At 37.1% G+C, this 23,845-nt stretch overlaps 1 protein-coding gene across 7 annotated transcripts in view; it reads left to right on the top strand.

Moving 5' to 3' along the window:
• CDK5RAP2 (CDK5 regulatory subunit associated protein 2) overlaps positions 1-23,845 on the top strand; it is a 157,366-nt gene that overhangs the window by 16,820 nt on the left and 116,701 nt on the right. For all 7 annotated transcript variants that reach the window (XM_072631764.1, XM_072631762.1, XM_072631760.1 and 4 more), the window contains 2 exons: positions 2,624-2,691; positions 17,154-17,264. In XM_072631764.1, the coding sequence (XP_072487865.1) occupies positions 2,624-2,691; positions 17,154-17,264 (179 nt within the window). The remainder of the gene's footprint in view (positions 1-2,623; positions 2,692-17,153; positions 17,265-23,845) is intronic.

Here is a 23,845-nt window from a genome sequence, read left to right as displayed (position 1 = left end):
GGAAATAGGTCTAGAAAAGGGAAATGACTTGCCATAGGTCATACATTTCATAGTGGTATAGGTCTAACTAGAACTCAGGTTTCTTAATTTCTATCTGGGTGCTGTTTGTACTTTACCAGACTGCCTAAAGCAGAGTTTTTGCTTCACAGACCCACAATAGATCATAGATGGATTTCAGGGGGTCTGTGAACTTTTTTTTTTTTAAACATTTACAGGTGGTTTCCTTTGTAATCCCATTTATTTTATTTTATCTATTTAAAAATGTTATTCTGAAAAGGGGTTCATAGATTTCCAAGGTGATCCATGAAACAAAAGACTAAGAACGTCTTGGCCTAAAGTTAATTTAGGCCTTGTGCCTAAATTTTTCTCTTTTGTACTATGTCACAATATTGTATAATCACATATCTGACATTTACTTGAACATGAAGGCATTCATGAGATTTTTATTTAGTAACATTTGACTTCCTCTGATGGACACTTATTTATAAAGTTCAACTATTTAGTGGAAAACCCAGTAAATTATCAAAAGCCTCTGAGTAGTCAAAATGAACTTTTTCCCCCTACAAGAGATCCCTAGAAACCCTCATTTAGGGTCCATTTACTTTTACTTTTCACATTATTTTAACTAGCTTCGTTGTTTTCTTTATCAATTGGCAGTTGATTAGAAACAGCAAATTAGGAGAGTAATTCTGGGTTGCTTGAGGCAAACTGCTGCCATAGCAGTGGAAGAGATAGGATGAGTAACAGACATAGGAACTTGAAAAGCAAAGTAATATGGAATCATTTAATATAGGAGTGAACAGCCTTGTCATACATCATTAACCCCTCTGGGCAGCATAGCATTATGTTGCAGTACAGTAATTGATGTTCAAAATGACCTTGAATTTTTAACGAAAAGTCCAGTGATTGGTTATATAGGTCAGAGAGTTGGAAGGGACATTAGTGAGTATAGATTTTAGAACTGGGAAGGATCTTACAGGTGAACTGACCTCACCTCATATACAGATATGGAAACTGAGTCCTAGGGAGATTAGTGATCTGCTCAGTATCACTGAGGTAGTTTTAGCCTAACCCTCTTCCCATTTTCCAAGGCCCAGGCAGGTCAAGTGATTTGCTTAGAGTCAGGCAGTGGAGAAATGAGAATCTTGGTCTCTTGTCAAGAGTTTAGTGCTCTTTCTGTGATATTGTGCTCTCTTCCTTTCAGATCATTATACTCTTGTTTAACGAGTCAGAAATGCATAGTTAAAAAACACTGGACCCAGAAATAGAGTTCCTGGCTTCAGGTCTTAATTCTGTCATTTATTAGCCATGTGACCTTGGGGGAAAGTCACAACCTCTGAGTTTCTCTTTCCTAGTTTATGAAATGGGAATAATGGTACTTGGAGATCACTTAAATCATTAGCTTGTTGTGAGGAAAGTATGTTTTAAACTTAAAAACACTACATTAATGTGAATTATTACTACTATTATTTTAGATTTCCTTGAGAAATAGGTAAAACACCCTCCATTAGTTTTAGCATTTAGAAGGATAAGCTTCAGTTATTTTGAAAGCTCTACTTTTAGGTGCTTTATAAATGTCTGTTTAATTGAATTGAATGTGGAACATTTTCTTCCAGAATGTATGGAACGTGGGGTACACATTTATTCAGCAAACGTTTGGAAAGATAAATAAAATATGTTCCCCGTTCTCAGTGATCTTATTGTATAGGAGGAAGAAAGAAGACAGGCATGCAGTTAAATAGAATACAGATTAGAATATAAGTGCTCATAAAAGGAGCATAAAGTACAAACTGCTGATACAAAATTGGGGTCTGTTATGTGCCTTCCTTTTCCAGTTTCCCTAGTTTACAGCGAACAGTTCAACAAGTAGTCTTACTCCTCTCAATGAATCTGAGATTTTTGTTGAGGAGGTAAAACTGACCAATGTCAGGTTGTTGGTAGATCTGTAGGTAATTCTGGAATCCAACTCTATCCCCCTTACCTCCAGATCTCATTTCACATTGTATACATTGATAGACTATGTTTTCCAGCTGAATAAAAAGCATGCTGTTCCCAAAACTTGACATTCTATCCCATATCTCCATGAATTTATACTATCTGTCTCCCTTACCCTCAGGCCTAGAATTAATTTCTCTCCATCCTCACCTTTCAGAAACCTTGTCTTCTTTCAAACAGACTGGGTTTGAATCTTGGCTCAGCTATTTACCACTTGTGTAGCCTTGTACAACTCACTTTCCCTCACTGGCCTCTATTTTTTTACCTGCAAAATAGAGGGGTTAGACTAACCTAGATTATCCTGTAAGGTTCCCTCCAGTCATATAAGTTGAGCCCTATAATTGGTACCATATTACTATGTGTATAGGGTATTTTGTTTGGAGGTTGTTAGTTCATGTTCTGTCATCCTTTTACACTTGGGTTAAGTTTATACAATTTAAAAATATTAAATATGGTGTGTTGGGGATTTAGTTATATCCACACTAGTAAATTGTAGCTGAGAAAAAGTTGGCTCAGCACAATGTGTATTTCTTTCCATTTTGTTTTCCTTAGGCCCCTCTCCCAATATGAATTTTGGGTAATTTGCATATTGTGTTTTTTTTAAAAGTATCTCTCTTCTAATTTTTAGTGTTCCCAAATGCTTCAGAAGAAACTGTGTCTCCCACCAGAGTTCGAAACATGAAAGACTTTGAAAATGTAAGTGGAGCTATCTCTGTTACCCTAGTTAACAAATCAAGCTTGTTACCTCCTGCAATCCAGAACCCAGAGGGGGCTGTGTTTTCAGAGAACCATTAAGGCTAAATACCAGTAGAGAAGGAACATTTTCTTGGTGGCACCTTAAGATTGATGCTAAATCTTTCTGGCCTCAATTGTGAAGCCATAGTATAATTGGATATTTTGCATTCACTATCAGATGAACAGGATGCTAAATGAGATTTGGAATTGCTAGTTCAAAAAAATGATTGGTGCCTTTTTTGTTGTTGTTGTTCATTTGTTTTCAGTCAATCCCACTCTCTGTGACCCCATTTGGGGTTTTCTTGGCAAAGATACTGGAGTAGTTTGCCTTTTCCAGCTCATTTTACAGATGAGGAAGCTAAGGCAAACAGGGTTAAGTGACTTGACCAGGGTCACACAACTGCTAAGTGTGAGGTCAGATTTGAATTTACAGAGATGAGATGAGTTTTCCTTACTCCAGACTCAGCACTTTATCCACTCTATCATCTACCTGCCTTCTTTGCTTTTATATTACAGTACTTTCCCAATATCTCTCTCTCCCACATCCATCTTTTTCTCCCTTCTCCCCCCATTGATCTTTCTGTTTTGTAACAAAGAAAAAAGGTCTATCAAAGTGATCCCACAGAGTAATAATGTCTAACAGCAAATACAGTGTTTCATACCTAGTGTCCCCTGTTTTTCTACTGAGATAGGATATTTTATTTTATCATATGGCTGTCTTTTGCTGGTGTTTTCATTTATAGTATGGTATGGTGGATAGTGAGTTAGCTTTGAAGCCAGGAAGAGCTGAGTTCAAGTTCAACTGACAGATACTGGCTATGTGGCCAGTATCTGGACAAGTCATTAGACTTCCCCTTTCTGCAGGCCTCTATCTAAGACTAAAAGTAGCTGACCAACCTGCATTAGTAGAGGAAGTTCCTCACCAGGAGTTTCCTCACTAATGAAAGCATAGGGCAAAGCATAGGGCCATATAGGTCCTCAAGGGTAGCCCTTTGACTGAATCTAAACTTCACAGAACAGATTCTCTTAATAAAAGAATTTGTTCTCTAAAACTTGGACATGGCAAAAAGGCTGCACCCAGGGACCTAGTAGAAGGCCACATGTGACCTTGAGGCATCAGGTTTCCCACTCCTGGCATAGGGGGTGCAATTAAAAACAAAAATAAGATGGTTGTAATTGTTTCTTTTGTTGTCCGAGTTCTGCTTTCTTCCCTCAACATTAGTTTCCACAGTATTCCATTACAAATAGAAGTGAAGTTTGGCCATTCTCTAATTGATAGACACTTTGTTTTTAGGTTTTGGCCACCATCCAAGATGCTGGCATTTATATTTTGTTACATATGGGACTTTTCTTCCTGTGATTGAACTCCTTGGTGTATATGTTCAGTAATGGATGGAATTTATTTCATATCCTATTACTAATTAGTGTATTAGAGCTTTCAAGTTTTTATTTGAGAATTTTCCTTATTTGGTAGAGGAGGTCGTGGTTATATTGTTAGCTAACAGGAAAATGGGCCTTTTTTCCCCAACTCTGGTTTTTCTGAACGAGTTAACTGTAAGATTCACTCATTTATCACAGGATGAATTAGAACCTTTTTCATTTGTATCCAATTGAAATCCATAGTGTAGAAGATGGAATAGATATTTATCAAAGAAGGACTGGAGGAAACAAATGGGATAACGCTTTGCAATTATATTTCTTTATCCCTGATTGTCTTTCTGGAATGGAGCAAAGCTGTCTTTGGATTTAATTTAGAATACTCATTACCTCTAATAGTTATCTGCAAACCACCAGTGACCAATTGAAGAAATTACTTGTCAGATCTGTAATGGAAACAAGTAATTTCTGAGCATTGAGCAGTAATAATTTCAACTGTACAAACTATATGTTGTGGGGTTTGAGTCCTCCAGTGGATAAGATTTGATTATCATGTGTTGCATATAATTAAAATGTGCTTTACTATTAGATGATCTTTCTTGTTTCTTGTTCATTTTTCATTTGTCTCAAGTTTTCCTGAGTCAAAGTGGTCTTGAAGATCTAATACCTTGCAAAGCCAGTGAGCTTATGAAGGCAGCCTACCACCTATGGTGCCAATATCTTTAATGATTTATGTTTTTTTCTTTACGACTGGAGTCCTTTGGCTGCTGTTAGGTTTTATGGCATTAATATTTTTTATTATAGCATTTGCAGGAGCAAATACCACAGTTGAAATTGAAATGGCCACTCTGTTTTAGATGTCCCCCTCACCCTTCTGTTTTGCAGTCACTCAAATATTTCTTTTGGGCTGAACCATTAAATGTTTGATTTCTTCCCCAAAATGGCTTTAGCATTTTTTTTGGAAAGCTTGTAAAAGATGCATTTCTTTGGCTTCTTGAATTGTACACATACTTCTGGATAGGGATGACTTGTTTTAGTGGTAACAATAGCTCACATATTCAGTGTTCTACAGTTTGCAGAGGGCTTTCATGCACATTATGTCATTCTAAGAAAGATAGTTATAAACCCCAATTTGCAGAGTGGCTGAAACTGAATCTTAGAGAGGAGAAACCTCATCTAAACTGACAGATCTAGGATAAAATGTTATCCTACTCATAGAATCATGGAATTTCCAATTCAGAAAGAACCTTACTCTGCTAATGCTTTCATTTTGTAGATGAGACAGAATGGCGAAGGGAGCTGCTCAAAGTTTGAAAAGCTAGTCAGTGGGAAAAACAGGACTCAGTCGTGGGTCTTGTGATTCAGAGCCTATTCCTTTCCCTCCTCTCCTTATTTTGCCTTCCACGGGTCCCTAGATTGTGGATTTAGAGCTGGGAAACTTTAGAGATGAGTGAGTTTAGGTCCCTCACTTTACACATTCTGCTGATGGATGTAATCACTTGGGTGGCATATGCTTTGGGTTCAGCCAGGAATAGTTGTGCTTCTAAATGATTTCCAGAGTAAGCATACTGATTTATATTTGGGTGATTTAGAATTATAAATGACTCACTTTGGGGTGAGAGCATATTTTCCTTTCAGGCCATGCTGGACCTGGCAGCAGAGGTGTGTATTCAATTGTTGGATGAGCCTGTGATTCAGAAAGAAGTTGTTCCATTCAACCTTTCAGTCAGAACAAGTCTACCTGTACAACTTTTTATGCTGTTGCACTCTTCTGGGTGTCTTACAGTCATTTCTGCCATACCATGTAGCTCATTGTCATAGGGTATTATCCCTATTCTCTCTAGGAAGGTAAGGGAATCAAGACACTGAGATACTGCACGCTACTGGATCATGCGATGCACCTGTGACAGAGCAAGAATGTATTGGGTGTTAGCTCATTTACAAGTTCATTTTCTTCCTTTTGTAATACAACCAGCCTTTTCATTCATTTGGGGACAGGGGAATATTACTTTAAGGCCTCATGAAATGCAGAGCTTTGGTATTTAATGAGTTTGGTTCATTCTTAGGTGGGCAAGTTGTTAGCCTATGTTAGGAAGCAGTATGTTCAAGTGGAGAGGGATGAATGTAATGGTAACCTTTTTTTTAATGCCCCTGTACTTGTCTGCTTATTCATCTTATATACCACACTATATGAAGTCATGAATGAATGTTGATATACTTATTACACTTTATAGTATTTTTTTTTAAGGTTTAGAGATTAATTTGTTGAATTGAAATATTAAATCATGTATTTCAGCCATGGAGAGACTTAATAGTACCTTCGATTTTTTTGTTTCTTGTTTATTCTTGTTCGTTTTGCTATTTGCCACCTTCCATATCTCAGTCAAGCCCCTTGTCTAAACTCTTGAGGAGGTAAAACTTTTACTGGTGATGACTCTACAGGGCAGGGGAACTCCCTCTTCACTTTGGGGATGTACAGATAAGGGGGTTTCCAAGGCTTTAGGCCCAAGGTCTATGAAAACTTAGAGTTACATTGAAAAGGTAAATGAAAGCTTGGCCTCTGACCCCATGAACCCAACATGGGCTCTTGAAAGCAAGGAGGACTTAGGAACAGCATGGTCTATGTGGGGGAAGTGAAATATTTTCTTCATATAAGAGAATGCCAGGAGCTTCCATATTTGGATTATTTCTTTCTTAATTGAACTATATGCCCTTTGTTGGTACTTATGTTAGTGGGGTCAGCAGATTGTTCTAGGCTTAGAAGAACATTCCCTTCTCTCAGTTAGAAGTACCTTTAGGTACAACTGTCTTCCTGTACCTTGCCATCAGCGTAGAGGTTAGCTGACTATACTCCATAATTTTTAAAACATTTTTGAATATCTTTTTTTTTTTTTTTAAGCAGAATCTTCATTTCTGGAAATCTCTCTTTTCAGCAAGCAAATAATAAAAAAGGAGAGGAGAAAAAAAGAGCATTTGAGCAAAGCCTTCTTAAATTCATCAACTGAGTCTGCCCATGGGTGCAGTCTTTCACATTCTTTATCCTTCTTTGCTGTGAAGAAGGGTGGGATGTATTCCATAATTTTATTCCAGTAAATTTTGTTTTAGATTCTTAAGTTTTATATATGGGCTGACTTCTGTTTTTCTCTCATAGCCACTGATATACCAAAAAATCACTTATTTAGAAAATATTTATTGCCTAGTGTTAGGGAAAACATTCAGGAGAATCTGATGATCATCCTTCATACCTTTAACATACTCTTTTAATACCAATTGCATAAACTGGATTTGGAAACACAAAACTTAGATTATGAGTACATGTGTTCCTTAGATTAAATGAGATCATATTTGTAAAGCACTTAGTACAGTGTCTGGTGCATCAGTCTTGTCCAACTCTTGGTGACCCTATTTGGGGTTTTCTTGGCAGAGATACTGGAGTGGTTTGCCATTTCCTTCTCCAGCTCATTTTACAGATAAGGAGACTGAGAGAAGCAGAGTTAAGTGACTTGTCTAGGGTCACACAGCTAGTAAGTGTCTGAGGGTAGATTTGAACTAAGGAAGATGAGTCTTTTTGACCCTAGACCCAGCATTCTGTGCACTTTGCCACGTAATTATCCCACCTGGCACATATTAGGTACTTAATAAATGCTTACTCCTTTCCCTTCCACCCTCCCACAACTATGTATCTGGGCAAGTTACAGAGAGTCTGTCTTATCTACCTCACAAGTTTTTTAGAAGGAAACCACCTTGTGAATGCTTTGGAGTTATAAACGTGAGCTACTTTATTCAGGACACTGGCAAGATAGTTTTTTGCATGCTTGTTTGACTTTCACTGGTTGTCACAGCCCTATTTATCATTAACCACACAAAACAGAAGACTAGGTTAGGCCAGAAAACTGGCCTAAGAACAGTTTTCTAAATGAATCATAGTGCACTGAAGTAAAGATTGAACCCCATAGCTAACCTTGACACCTTTCATTAATGTTTCATTTAACTACCATTAGCAAGACCTTGTTATTAGGTGGTATCATTTATCAGATTAACCTGAGCCAACTGGATTTCATCCATATTCCTACCTCAGTTAGAAGTTGGCATTTGTAATTTCTATATTGGGCATGCCTTAGGTGTTGAACATGAGTACCACATATTGAGTTGAGGGCTTTAACTATAGGTGGTCTTGTGATATGGGATCACCCAGCCTTAGTCAGTGGCCTTTTGAGTGTATGACTTGAATGTAATGACTTAACAGCCCTTTTGCATGCTCTTTTATGTGGTCTCCTAAGATTAGATTTGAAGAGCAACTGTTTAACTCAATGTCTGAGATATTGTTTCTCTTAATAAATGGTGGCTCCCAGGATCTTCTCTTTATTCTAAATAGGAGCTTTAAATGGGTTAATGTGTTTTTATGTTTGAATTTATTGAGAGTGGCTCAAGCCGCACCATAATCATTTTTGGCAATATGGTTTTGCCCAGGTCGTGACTATTATTTCCTGTGCCTAGATTTCAGTTTTGATTATGTTGAATTTCCCTCTGATGGGGAGGTATGATAGTGCAGTGGAAAGATTAGGAGTGACAGTTTGTAGGTTTGAATCCTGGATCAGCCATTTACTACTTCAGATCTTGGGGAAGTCACTTAACTTCTTGGGGCCTCAGGCTCCTCATATGTAAAATGAAGTAGTTGGACTAGAAGATGTCTAAGGGCCTCTACATTACTAAATCTATAGTCCTCTTCTTTATGTGTCCACCTTTTTGTACTTCCCCCTGACCTCATTCAGTCTCTCTGTATAGTAATGTAGTGTAACAGGTATTTATGAAGCATCTACTTTGTGGATAAGTTCTTGGTTCGATGAGGTGGATCCGCTGGAAAATACAGGAGACCAGGTTCTAGGGATCATGCAAAGGTTAGATAAGTCATTGTTCCTCCTGGGAAGAAACAGCTGTGTAGGGGATGTGAGGTTCTAGGGAGAGGCAGCAGAACATAATAGAGAACAGGCCTTAACAAGATGGACTTAGTTCTTGCCTTTGACACCTACTAATTGTGTGACACCAGGCAAGTCACATAACCAGCTTCTCAGTGCTCTAGGATATATATAAAGTTTAGACCCACAGTTCAAGAATCGTCAAAAGGGTTGCAAGTGGGAAAAGTTTTAAGAAACCCTGCTCTAGGTTACTCTGAAGACTGTAAGTTGCAGAGAAAGTACCAACCTACATACTAATGAAATTGCAGCTCTAGCCCCCAACTAAACTATATCCTAACAAGTTCACAACAAAGACAACCCTAAGGTACAATATTACATGAGAAATACATTAGACAGTTGGAAAACAAAATATTTATGTGAGGTCTGGAGGATTAAGGTGGTGGCATTTGTGTTGTGCTTCGAGCAGGGGTTCTTTTTAAAAAAATAGTACTTAATTTTTTTCCAGTTACATGTAAAGAAAGTTTTCAACATCCATTTTTATAAGATTTTGAGTTTCAAACTTTTTTTTCTCTTCCCTTCCTCCTCCCTAAGCCCCAACATGGCAAACAATCCAATGTAGGTTATACGTGTACAATCATATTAAACATATTTCCACATTAGTCATGTTATGAAAGAAGAATCAGAACAAAAGGAAAAACCAAGAGAAAGAAAAAACAAAACAAAAAAAGGTGAAAATAGTATGCTGTGATCTGCATTCAGACTCCATAGTTCTTTCTCTGAATGTGGATGGTGTTTTCCATCATGCATCTTTCTGAATTGTCTTGGATCATCATATTGCTGAGAAGACCCAAGTCTATCAAAGTTGATAATCCAAGCAGAGCTTCTTAACCTTTCTTGGTGCCTGTCCTTTGATAGGCAGCTGAGGCATGCAGACCTCTTCTCAGATTAATTTTTTTAAATAAACAAAATACATAGGCTTATGTTTGGAAAAGAAAAAGAATTATATTGAAACATTTTTTTAAAATCATAGACCTTGGATGAAGAACTCCTAGTTCAATGATGGGTAAGGATTCATCAGGTTAATAGGGGGAAGGAGAACATTAAGGGATGCAGGGCAACAGCCTGAGCAAAGTAAGGAAATAACAGAGTGCTGTGTGAGTCCAGGAAGCAAGAATTGCCCTTTGTATAGAGTTGTCTGGAGTCTAGAGTGAATGGAAGATGAGATTCTGAAGTTTGAGTCATGCTGTATTATCAGAATCCTTATAAAAGAGCCAAAGGAGCTGACATTTTATTTAGGAGAGTATAGGGAGTCACCGGACATTTTTAAACAGAAATGACAAGATCAAACTGATATTTATGTTTAATTTATGTTTATTTTGAAGGACAGATTGAAGGGTGGAGAGAGAATGGAGGCAGGAAGACCTGTTTAAGGGACTGTTGTTGCTGGGCTATTGCTCAGGTGGGTGGTATTGAAAGCAGGTACCAACTATGACTGTGTAATAGAGATTAGATTAGAGAGGAAGGGATGGAGTTTTGTTTGAACTAGCAAATAGATTGGTTTAATACAGCTTTCGACTGTGAGGTATATGGTAGAGAATGGCCATGGAATAGTTAGGCCAGTTGATTAATTTCATTGCTGTTTGTCATGTAGGTGGAGTATTTTTTTTAACCTTGATCAGTATTCACCCATTTTAATTTTCTTATGTTCTTCCTTCTAGGTGACTGACATAAGAAAATTAGCACTCTTGTCCAAGGTGTCATGAATTTGAAAACTTTAGCTATGGCATTATCTTTTCTGTGTTAAATTCCCAAGTATAATGTAGGTTGCATGTTTTTGTATGTGCGTCTGTGGAAAGAAGCAACATGTTATAGTAGAAAGAGCACTATACTGGGGCTCTGGAGCCCAGAATTGGATCCCATTAACTAGTTCTGTGGCTATGTGTAATGACTGCAGCTCTGTTTCCTCATCTGTAAAATAGGGGTGATAATTCTTGAACTCTCTAGCTCAGAGGAGTCGTGTGAGGAAAGTGTTTTGTAAATTGTAAAGGGATGTAGAAATGTGAGCTATTGTCATTTTTACTGGTGGGGGAGGTACTCTCTCTGATAAGATATTTTCAATTTTGTCAGAGTGTTTTGAGCATAACCTTTCTTTTTACAGAAATGGTGACAGTCATCTTTAGGGAACTTGACTGCCAGTTTATGGAGAAAAGCTCGTACCCATTTTTCTGAGTGTTCACTGTGGTTTCACTTGAATGACTGGCAAAAGAAGTGAGAATGCATTTGTATTTTGGTGTCCCACTTTATAGTGGTGACCAGCCTAAATCTCTTTTAGCTTGAGGCTGTAAACTGAAGACCTCCTGACTATGTTAGCTGGAATAGGACAAAGTCTTTCAAGTGTTGCTAAGAATTTTAACTTACCACACAAAACAACAGGCATTCTAAAGCAAACCTACATAAATATTTTATTGGTAGCTGAGTAATGCTTCTCTTCACAGCCAGCATCTGGCTGAGAACACGTTTTTATTTCGATAAATGTTTCATGCTCTGTCTCCTTAAAACTTTTAAAAGGAGGCTCTTAATGAAGCCAACAGACATTTCCTATACTATTCTTGTTACCCAGAAAATTGAAATTGCAAGTGTTAAAGGGAAGGCAGAATGCTGAGAGTTTGTAAAATACATTTAATGTGCTATATGTTTACTGGTTTCTTCCTAGTAACTAAGGGGAGTTGAATCATAAATTCATAGACTTCTATAATGTTATAGCTAAAAAGAGACCTTAAGAGATCATGTAGTCTAATTTCTCATTTTACAGATGAGGAAGCTGGGGTCCAAAGTTATAAACAGCTTGGCTAGTCAGTGGCAAAGAACCCAATAACCTCGACTCTGCCACTGCTCTTTTTTTATATACCCGACTGAATCTTTTGGTCAGTCTGAAATGGAATGGGAATTAATTAGAACCATGTGCAAGTGGGAAACCAGTAAAAGAAAAGGAAGGGAGAGACAGGCAATGAGTCAGCCATTTGAGCAATATAAACCTGTATGTTCTGGGTACCATTTGAATAATAATAGGTCCCAGTCTTGGAGGACTTTTTTGTTGTACAACAAAGTGTTACAAAAGTACAAGGAGTCAGCTTTTAGCATATTAATTGACATCCCTGCCACCGGAGGGGGATATTCCTTCTGTTTGGCAAAGATCATCTTGTAGGAAAAACAAACTAGATATTTTCAATTTAGCTTAATATTGTGCTAAGTATAAAGTCAGTGTAAGTCAGTAGTCCTGGAGAGATCAAATGCTTTCCTACATGTTTCTAGCTTTTTTGCTGAGGCTTTTTTTTTTTTTTTTTTTTTTACTGTTTTGTCTTAATCCACTCTCTCAGCCACCACATTTGTCCTCGAGGTCTTTTTTTACTGTCTCTGTTTCTTCTTACCTATCACTAAGTTACATAGAGAAAAGATGATTTTTTAACTTTCAGTCATAGTTTAGGCATCTGTCTGGACAAATTTGTGTTTCTTACTTCAAATTTAAACTTAGCAGTTTTTCCCCCCCTTCATATCATTTTATAATAGAACATGTAGCCCTTTATTATTAGAAGGATTCCTATCTACATGCCCAAAAGTATTTGATCTTGGAGAACTTGGAGAACTCTTGATATTAATTGCCTAGGTGACTCTAGGCAAGAAATTCCCCTCCTCTGGGCCACAGTTTTCTTTTTTGTAAAATGAGAAGAGTTGGATTAATATAGTCCCCAAGATCCTTTCCTAATATATGATTTTGTGAGTCTGTTTTCTTAGTGTTGACTCTTGGTAGTCTGAGAACCAGTTATTAGAGATTTATTTTAGTGATATAATAATATGTTAGTATTATATAATGAGTAAGGTAACAGGTTGAGAGAGGGGAATTGAAATTTTCCTTTGTTGGGTGTCAGTGGCTCTTATAAAATGGGGCTTTTTGATTCTGTTCATTAGTGTTCTTCTAGCTCATTAATGTTTAGTTGATAGAGCAAGAGGTGAAATTAAAAATGATATACAAATTATAAAGCTATAAACACTTAAAAAAAGAATATAGGGCTACCTCTCTCAGTCAGCCAGCGTTTATTAAGTGCTTACTTCATTTCAGGCACTGTGTTTCTCTTTTAGCTTGAAGTTCACAATCCTGTGGACTGGTTGTTTATTTTAAATTCTTTTATTATAAACTTATTCACCATCAGAGAGCCCCCAAACATTCAAATAAAGTAAAAAAAAAGATTGTATATAATACCAAACTTCTGATTATTTATAATTTTTAAAAAGTATATAATAAAAATATGTGGTTTGCTTTCTTTTCTTTAAGAATTCTATTTTCTGTGTATTTCTTTCAAGTTTTTTTCTACTGTTACTTATTTTTAAATAGTAATAATATAGATGTGATTTGTATTGATTCTCTTTTTTTTCCCTATTGTATTCCTTCTGTTACTTCTTTATATACTTTTTTAGGTGAGCTGGGGAATTTGACCTGTAATTTTATTAAAGTAGGCAATGCCCCAAGAGAAGGTACCCCCTCTACCAATGCAGATCAGCAACTGTTTTTGAATTTGTATGCTTAAAGTGGTTTGGAGGAAACTGAAAGGTTAAAAAATTTGCTCAGGGCCCTGTAGTAGTATGTATCAAAGACCAGAATGTGAATCTAGTTCTGACTGTCTCTGTGTCCAATATACCCTTTTCCCCTGCCCCTCTCTTTTGGCAGTGAATTGAATGGATATGTGGGATCTGAGCAAGTGAGGAGTCAAAGATAACCTTAAGGTTGAGAACCTGGGTGACTGGGAGAATATTGACATCTTTAATAGAAATAGGTAAACTCAAAATAGGGGAAGAATTGAGCAGAATGAATTCTGTTTTGGACGTGTTGAATTTGAGATGTCTATAGGACATCTAGTTTGAGATGTCTTAAATAGTCAGTTGGTTAATTGGAACTGGAGCGAGACGAAGGCGATTTATTTAGACCTAGAAATTGTCAGTGTAGAACTGGTTGTTGAACCCATGGAAGCTGATGAGATCGCAGAATGAGATACTAAAGAGCACAGGCTCTTAACCTTTTTTGTATAGTCTGATGAAACCTATCCTTCTCAGAATGATAATTTTAAATGAATAAAATAAAATAAACAGGAATATAAAGAAAGCTAGTAATATTAAAATAGTTATTTAAAAAATAGTTCATGAACTCCAAGAATTCCTTATATAGTAGGCAGAAGAGAAGAGGGCCCAGGATAGACTTTTGGAGAAACTCATGGTTAGTGGGCTTGACTTGGATGAAGAACCAGCAGACAAGCTTCAGGAGCAGTCAGACCATTTTAGCAGAAGAACCCAGAGAAAGCAGTGTCATGAAAAACTAGAGAGGAGAGAGTAGCTTGGAGAAGAGGGTGATTGATAGTGTCAAAGGCTACAGAAAGATCAAGTAGGATGAGTTCTGAGGAAAGGTCGTTGGATTTGGAAATTAAGTGCTTGTAGATAACTTTAGAGAGCAGTCTTACTTGAATAGTGAAGTTGGAAGCCAGATTGCAAAGGGTTTAGAATAGAGTGAGAGAAGTAAAGAGACACTTTTGGTGTAAGGTAGTTTTTTCAAGGTTAGCCAGGGCAATAGTTAGCCTAGAATCTTCAGATAAAGAGAGGGTTTTTTAAGGATGGGGAGATGGGTGGGGCATGTTTGTAGGCGTCAGGAAGCAGACAGTATATAGAGACTGAAGATTATTGAGAGATGGAATGAGAGAGGGGGCTGTCTGCTGGAGAAATTGGGATGAAATGGTATCAGCTACATGTCCTTGGCAAGGAGGACTGTCTCTTCATTGAGTTGGGAAAGGGAGGAAATAGTAGATAATAGAGGAAGAGCTCTTGAGTGAGATGGGGAAGAGGGGAGAAAATGGAGTCCTCAGTAAATAACCTCAGTTTTTATTTTTTTTGGGGGGGAAGTATGAGACATAGTTCTTAACTGAGAAAGTGAAGGGAGAGAGTGCCACAGGAGGTTTGAGAAGGGATGAAAAATTGGTAATTGCTTACTGTGGTAAGTGGGATAGTGAATTGGTTATAGGTGTAACAGGATTGTCTTACTGCAATGAGGGCCCAGTTGAGATTACTTAGCATAAATTTGTAGTGGATCCTGTCTGCTCAGTTTCGTGATTTTTCTTGAGGTCTGTTTAGCAGCACATGAATAGTGGTAGACAGTGAGAGTAATCCAGGGGGTTGGGATTTGGCAAAGGATGCTAGATCTTACTGTAAAGAGTAATATAGAATTGAACAGGTTCACAAAAGGGTCAAGATAGGGAAGGGAGAAGAGTATACCCTGGGAAAGAATAGTAGGGTGGAATGATGGGAAACTATCCTGAGAACAGGGTTGGGTGGGTCATTGCAAAGCAAGGGTAAGATCATGTCTGGGTGTGAAGTAGGGTGAGATGGTGTGGAGGAGTATGTCATGGAAATTGAGTAGAATGAATATCTGGAGAAGAGAGAGAGAGGAAAAAGAGACAGAGAGAAGGGGAGGGTCACCTCTTTCTTACTTTATTTCTGTTCAGATCATTTCATAGTTGTCTTCCTATAAATCTTGTCTGTGCCTTGATAAGTTAAAGCTCTAGTATTTGAAATATTCTGTCATTATTGTAAATGTGAACTGGAAGTTAAAGCTCCTTAAAAAATTTATCCATTTATTTATTTTGCAAAAATTTTATTATATCTCTCCTGCCCCCCCCACAACTCCCCACTGAATAATAAAACAAAACAAAATCCTCATAACAAACATGCATAGTCCAGCAATACAAATTCCCACGTCGGTCATATTCAAAAATGTATATCTCATTCTGTATGTTAGGTAAGTTACCTTGCTGGCAAGAGGTAGGTGGTGTAATTCATCCTCAGTCCTTTAGACTCATGGCTTATGATTGTATCAGTCAGAGTTCTGAAGTTTTTCAAAGCTGTTTTTCTTTATGATTTTATTGTTTAAATTTGTCTCCTAGTTTTGCACATTTTACTGTTTCAGATCATAAAGATCTTCGCAGTTTCCTCTGAAACTGCCCATTTTGTCATTTCTCAGGCACAGTAATATTCCATTACATTCCTATACCACAATATGTATACCCCAGTAGATGGGCATTCTATTAGTTTCCAGTTTTTGGCTATTACAAAATAGCTGCTATACTTTTGTACACATTCATATCTACTGTGTCACCTAATTGGCTCAGAGGTATGCAAGGTTTATTAAATTTTCAGATGTAATTTCAAATTGCTTTTCAGATGGCTGGACAAGTTCACTGCTGCTGTAACAGTGCATTATATGTCTCTTTTCCTGTAATCCTTCTGATAGTTGTAATTTTCTTCATTTTTCCCTTTTTGCCAGTGTGATGGTTGTGAAGTAGAAACTTAAGAGTTGCTTTCATTTGCATTTCTCTGAGTATTAGTGATTTGGAACATTTTTTCATATGGTTTTTGATAGCTTGGATTTGTTCCTTTGAAAATTGCTTGTTCATATCCTTTTACCATTTGTCTATTGGGGAATGACTCTTAGTCTTATAAAGTTGAATCAATCTTTTATCTACGTTGGATATGAGACCTTTATAAGAGAAATTTACTGCAATTTTTCAGTTACTTCTAATTCCAACTGCTTTAGATGTGTTTAAAAAATTTTTAATTTTATATTATTAGCATTTCTGTTTAGTCACATTCTCAAACTCTCCTATCCATTTATCTAAAAGATAATTTCATCCTTCTTTCTTTAATTTGCTTGTGATGTCACCTCTAAATCTGTTTTGTATCCATTTGAAGTTTATTGTGGTATGCAGATGAGATATTGGTCTATACCAATTTCCACCAAACTACTTTCTATAAAATTACTTTTGCAATACTGCAACACAGGATATTTCTATTAGTAAAATTTGATTCACAGAAAATGTACTTCTAATCTCTTCAGCTGGAGTGAATGGAACAGTAATAAGCTTATCCTAGTAGTAACTTTGAACTGATTAGGTACCTTTTAAGCCTGATCTAATCATCTAAATAGCTAAAGAATTCCTGCAGTCATCAGGACTTTTCTCCTTCTCTACCCCATGGTATAAATACCTTGCCTTGAATTTACCTACTCAAGAAAAAACATTTAATTTTCTGTTACAGCAAATCACTGACTTAAAGAAAGAAAATTTCAACTTGAAGCTTCGCATCTATTTCCTTGAGGAACGAATACAGCAGAAATTTGACAGCCCCAATGAAGATGTCTATAAAATTGTAAGCATTTGAAATAGAAAATTCTCATCTGTTTTTTCTCATAGTTAATTTAATCAGACGTTTCTGCTTGAGTAATATTTGTTCCCCGAATTAGTATGATTCATACAATGATTCTCATTTTATTTTAATTGATTATGGGCAGTTTGAAGAGATTAGCATGACCTTAATATTCAATAGCCATATGGAAGATTAATTTTAATTTAAGGAGGGCTTTTTGTGCAGAGTAAAATAAAACAAGACTGGTAAGTCATAGCAGTGCCTTCTGATCCTCATTCTTTATCTAGTACGTCTTTCTCTAATTGTTGTCTACATTTTATTGAGGCTTTCTGAAGAAGCCTGAAGTTAAGATTGTAGCAGTGTCAGTTTTTCCATTATGCAACACTTCTTTATTCCTTCTGCACTTATAACTGTCATAGAAACTGGCTCTTGTCTGAAAGTTTGACCCTGAGGTCTCTAGCTGAGAACAAACTTCTCTTACAGGATTTGGAAAAAAAAAGCTCTTGACTGTCTTGAAAAGAAACAAGTACAAACAGTATTTCAGAGTACATTTCTTTGTCTTTTTCTAGCAGTTAGTCTGATGTCTGGGAATTATTCCTTCTTTTCACTGTAGAAGTTAGGAGAAGTTTTTGAAAGAGGGAAAATAACCCCTATTACTGAGTTTCGGCCAGTCAATTATAAATTGATGTCTTGAAGAGAGAGTATATTTGCTATCGTTCTGGTTCCCCCTCTTTTTTTTTTTTTTTTTGAAAGAATGAAAAGCACCTTTGTTTTTAATGGCCTTTCCCTCCCTTCCTTATTATGGACTTAGTCATAAGAAAATGACGTTGCTTCTGTCTGATAACTTTGTTAATACATTATAACTAAACCTCATTGTCATGGGCATTAGCAGTTATTTAGGGTAATATTATTTAGAAATGTCTCCAAATGTTTAAATGACTGTGTCCTGTAACTTTTTGTCTAGTACCCTGTTTTTGTGAAATAGTAATAAATCAGTTTTTTGTTGTAGCTTAAGTTTATATGACAATTTTCTCATGAGAGCCCTGTGAAGTAGGGAGTGCAAGTTAACATGTATCTTACTTTGACATGGATGATTGAAAAATAATTTATTAAATGCTTACTCTGTACTGAGCATTATGTGTTGAGAATATAAATAGAAAAATACCCAAAAAACCTACAGATTCTTCCCCTGAGGAACTTACATTCTAATACAACATGTATGAGGGAATGGTGGCCAGGGATGAGTATTTTGGAAGGGAGAGTCTATAGGGATAGTGTGTGAAACCATATTGATTGACATGTCTTTCAGGAATGGTAGTGTTGATTTCATTATTATTCTATAAACTAGATGTGGAAAGGGGTCAGGGTAGGTAAGCTGTGACATAGCATGAAGCAGGCCAGAGAAACACACACTCTGGGATGGGTCTCAGTTTTGTAAATTGTGGGTAATTTTTGTTAATCTGGAGCTTTGACCCAGTATAGGTGAGGTGGGTCTGGATTGATCTAATTATGGGGACTTCCTATTATTCTGAAGCTCCTGACTCCAGGAAGGGAACTGGAGAGCCTGAGATGATAAGAAGTTGTAGCATGAAGGTGGCTGGAGAGCAGCTAGTTTAGAGAGGTTATGACTTTGCAAATGTCACAGAATTAACATGTTTCAGTGCCAGTACTTGAATCATCCTTTGAATTAAAGATCAGCTCTCTTTCCATTCTATATTTAAAGCAGGGTAGGGTCGTATTAAAATTGATATTTTGAAGGAAAATAATAATTTTGATAAAAAGGATGTCTGTTATTTGACATTGTTGAACTGTACATCTCAGTCAGTCAATAAACACTTATTAAGAATTTATTATGAGTGAGGTAGCTCTGAGGATGTAAAGGAAGGCAAAAGACAGGTGATGCTGGCCAGGTGGAGGAGACAACATGGAAGCAACTGTGTACAAATAAGATCCATATAGAAAAATTTGGAGATAATTAGTAGTAGACAGGCACTAGAATTAAGGGGAACTGGGATTTTAACTGGGACTTGAAGAAAGGTAGGAGGTGAAGATGCATTTCAGACAGCTAATGAAAATACAGTCAGGAGATAGAGCATCTTTGTGCAAAGAACATCAAGGAGGCCAATGTCATCAGATCAGAGTTTATGTGGTGGGGTGTAGGGTCTAAGAAGTCTGTCCATTGGTGGTGGTGGAACAGATTGTGAAGGGCTTTGAATGCCAAACACAAGATTTTATATTTGATCCCAGAGATGATAGGGAGCCACTGGAGTTTGATAAGGGGAAGGTGAGGCATGCTGGGCAGGGTGACATGGTCAGATCTGCACTTTAAGGAGGTCACTCTGACAGCTGAGTGAAGGACGGACTTGAATGTGGAGAGATTTGTGGCAGGGAGATCAACCAGTAGACTTTTGTGATAATCTAGGAGTGAGGTGATGAGGTCCTGTGGCAGTATCAAAGGACAGGAGGAGGCACATGTGAGGGATCTTATAAAGGTAAAGTTGATAGACAGGTCTTATCAATAGTTTGCATGTGGAGAATGAGAGAGAGTGAGAGACTGGAGATGACACCTAGGTTTTGAGCCTGGGTGACTGGGAATGTGTTGGGAGCCTTGGCAGAAAAAGAAGTTGGCAGGAGGAGAAGGTTTAGGGTTGGGGGTGGGGGAAAAGCAAGTTTATCTAGATTTAGCATATTCTCTTTCTGTGTTAAGTGAGAACAGTGGTTCTCAGTGTGATCAAAGGGTCCCTGAGACCTTTTCAGAGAATCCATGAGATAAGAACCATTTTCACAATAACATGTTGTAATTTCTAATATTTTGTTGTTCATTTGTTTCAGTCATGTCTGACTCTTTGTGACTCCATATGGGGTTTTCTTGGCAAAGATACTTGACAAAGATGTAGTTGTTTGCTATTTCCTCCTCCAGCTTATTTTACAGACCTGAGGAGCTGAGGCAGACAGGGTCAGGTGACTTGGCCAGGGTCACACAGCTAGTAAGTGTGTGAGACCAGATTTGAATTCAGGAAGATGAGTCTCACTGACTTCAGGCTCAGCTCTTTATCCACTGCCTCACCTAGCTACCCAATTTCTAATATAGTTAAATATTAATAAATAGAACCTACATAAGCAGAAGCTTTTGGGGGGCAGGATTACAGGATGAAAAACTTGGAGAATGGTTGAATTACAGCATCAGAAAGCAAAATACCTTCCATTATTATGTGAAAAGGTGCTCCTATTTCATCTTCCTGGCTTTTCCTGAGTTATGATTTAATATTAGCTTTTTGCCTTTTTTAGAGGGTCAATACAAGAATCCAATCTAAACAGTGTTTCTGTGATTCTATAAAACTTTGTTGTAGATATTGACCACCATGCTCCTTAGTGTTTTCTGTATAAGAACTACATGATAAATTCTTTTGAATTAGGTTCCTGAGGAGAACAGGAACCTGCCTGTGAGGGCAGGGATCATGTATCCCAGCATCTAGGACAGTATTACACATAGTATTTACTTAACCAGTATTTGACATCAGACTGGGGCTTATATTATATAATCCCTAGGTGTCTTATTTTTCATTGTGTTTTAATATAAATTCTCTCAAATCCTCATGGATCAGTATTCAAAGTCTAAATTGTAAATATATAATTAGGGCTTGAATTAACCCAAAATTTTAAAACTAGAAGTGACCTTAGACATTATTTGGTCCAGTCCCTTCATTTTGTAGATGAGGAAACTGAGGCCCAGAGATGGGAAGTGACTTGTCCAATGTCTCAGTTTATTGGTAGAGCTGAGACTGTGAGCAGATTGTGCAGATTGCTAATGCAATGTTCTGGTCAATACTATAGCCAGTCATTCCTGACTGCTAGAGAATCGTAGTGTCGTAGATTCTGCTTCTTGGGTTGTTTCTTATGTCATCTGTATGGTTCTTTCCAAAACTTTATTTATGAAATTTGGTGTTACTTATCAGTGGCATTGGTTCAGCTTTACATAACTTTATATAGTTCTCTGGAAAAAAAGGGTTGAATTTTTTTGTTTGTAGGTATGAGCTTATTTTCACAATTCCAAACTGTAACTATTTTTTAGGTCGTACCTTGGAAGTAAGTTCTGTGCCAACACTTAGACAGAATTGCATTTTCCTAAATGCTTAAATTTCAGATCACATATGCAAGGTCAGGAATTTATTTCTTTGGACCTCTTGAGCAGTTTGAAAAGATGTAGGATCATAAGAACAAACACTATATAACAAATGTAAAGTGCTTTGCAAATGTTAAAGCTAAATCTAAATGCTAGCTATTGTTATTATGATATTATAATATAGAACTGGAAGAGACCTTAGGTAGGTCATGTGGTCCAGAACCTTCATTTTATAGATCAGGAAACTGAGGCCCAGAGAAGCTGTCTGACTTCCATAGTCATAGGAATTGTTTGTGAAAAATCAAATTTAAATTCTAGTCCTCTGACTTCTGAACCATCTTCTCCTCATGGGGACTCTGGCATCATCATAAAGGTCTGGAAGTTAGGCCCTTGTGGTTCTAGGTCTAATTATCATGGAACCTTGGGCGAGACATTTAATTTTTCTGTTTTCTGATTTTTAAAATGAACAGGGTCAGATTAGGTGATTTCAAGTTCCCCTTCAACTTGAATGTTTCATGCTCTAATACTGTACATTTTAGGGTCCCTCCTCAATCTAATAGCTTTTGTTCTGGGATCCCTTTGTGATGCAATATTCCATTTCCCAAGATTTGGATGTTGTATTAGACTTAAATCGTTTCACAAAGAAGCTTTTGTCTTTGACTCCAAGGACAGTGAAGATGCAAAACTTGTCATGTTCAGCACCGTGTTAGCTGTGACTTTTCCAGTCATGCTGTCATTGATCTCTGTCACTTTCAGTCCATATCATCATCCGCAGTGTTTCAGGGTTTGCTTTTTGGACCTAATAGGTTTTATTTTGCTCTTAAATCAACTCTTGTCTTCTATATCAGTGCAACTTTGGAAACTTTTTGCAGGTCAAGGTTGCCTTTTCTTACGCTTTTTTCTCAATCTAGAGAACTTTATAGGCCATCTCTCATTTGTACTTGTAGCTCATTTTACAGGTAGGGAAAATGGAAATGCCAAAGGTTGATATAACTTACCCATTGTGCTCTGTGAAATCAGTGACAGGTTCAAACATCACAAGTGCAAATTTCTTGTTTTTCCAAATTGTAATAGTTCAGTCAGTAACAAAAACAATCATAGCCCACATTTACCTGTAACTTTGTAGTTTGCAAAGGAGTTTTCTCACAAAAGCTCTGAGATAGGTGCTACAAATGTGAATATTTTTATTTTACCACTGGACAAATTAACTCAGATCCATTATTGTCTAAAGCCATGAGACTAGCTAGTGGCAGAGCTGGGCACTTGAGCACAGATTTTGGGATGGAGTGAAAGAACAGTTAATTTTGGAGTCAAAGGATTTGAGTTTGAGTTCCAGTTCTGTTGCTTCTTGTTTGACTATTGTCATTTCACTCCCCTCTCTGGGCCTCAGTTTCCTGGTAAAATAAGGGAATTGGACTAAAGGAATCCCTTCCTTCCTTCCTTCCTTCCTTCCTTCCTTCCTTCCTTCCTTCCTTCCTTCCTTCCTTCCTTCCTTCCATTTTTTATCATTCATTTAAAAATATTTTGCATTCCACATTTTCTCCCTCCTTCCTGGCCCTTCATCATACGTTCAGAAGGCATTGATTATACATTATTACATATGAAGTCACGCAAAATATATTTTTATTTTAGCCATGGTGAAAAAGAAAATGAGCACACAAAAACAAGAAAAATAAAGTTTTAAAAAAAAGTATGCTTCAGTCTGCACTCAGAGATTACCAGTTCTCTCTCTGGATAGCATATTTCACCATGGGTCCTTTGGAATTGTCTTGACTCATTGGACAAGATGATTTCTAAGGTCCTTTCCAACTTTAAATCTAATGTTTCTCTGATTCCAAATCCATGTTCTTTCTACTACACAGTACAGATGTCTTTATTTTCTTGTGGTGTCATGCTATGCCAAAAAAAAGAGATGCCCTTAAAGAGACTATATTCCAAAAAAAAAGACTATATTCCCCAAAATAAATAGTAACCAACATGCATATGTTAAGGGATAGTCTTGAATTGTTCAAGATTTTCTTGAGTATTTCATTGTAGGCAATTGCTTAAGACTTTTGGCACAAAACATTGGGAAAGAAGATAAGCATTTATAAAGAGCCTGTTATGTAGCAGACACTTTGCTGAGTGCTTTACAAATATTATCTCACTTGATCCTTGCAATGACCCTGTGAGATAGGAAGAGCGAGAGAGGTTTGGGAGATGGAAGGATGGTTGATAATTGTTAGAGGAATAAAAAACCCACAGGTGGAAGAGAGAAGGTAAGAAGAGGGTTTGATGAGGGCTAGAAGGTGGGGTGTGAGACCCCTACAAAGACAGGGTACCAGGGGCAGGTTGTCTGGAGAAGAATTCACAGACTCAAGCATTGTTGAGGTCAAATTAAAGATTTATTACTCTTTGAAGTAGGCAGGTTCTTAGGGAACCTGCAACCTTAAAGGGATACAGGGAAAGTTTACATAGGATA

Source organism: Notamacropus eugenii, chromosome 1 (genome assembly GCF_028372415.1).
Source record: "Notamacropus eugenii isolate mMacEug1 chromosome 1, mMacEug1.pri_v2, whole genome shotgun sequence".
Classification (NCBI taxonomy): domain Eukaryota; kingdom Metazoa; phylum Chordata; class Mammalia; order Diprotodontia; family Macropodidae; genus Notamacropus; species Notamacropus eugenii.
Note: the sequence above shows the minus strand (reverse complement) of the source record. Positions and strands in the feature narration are given on the sequence as shown.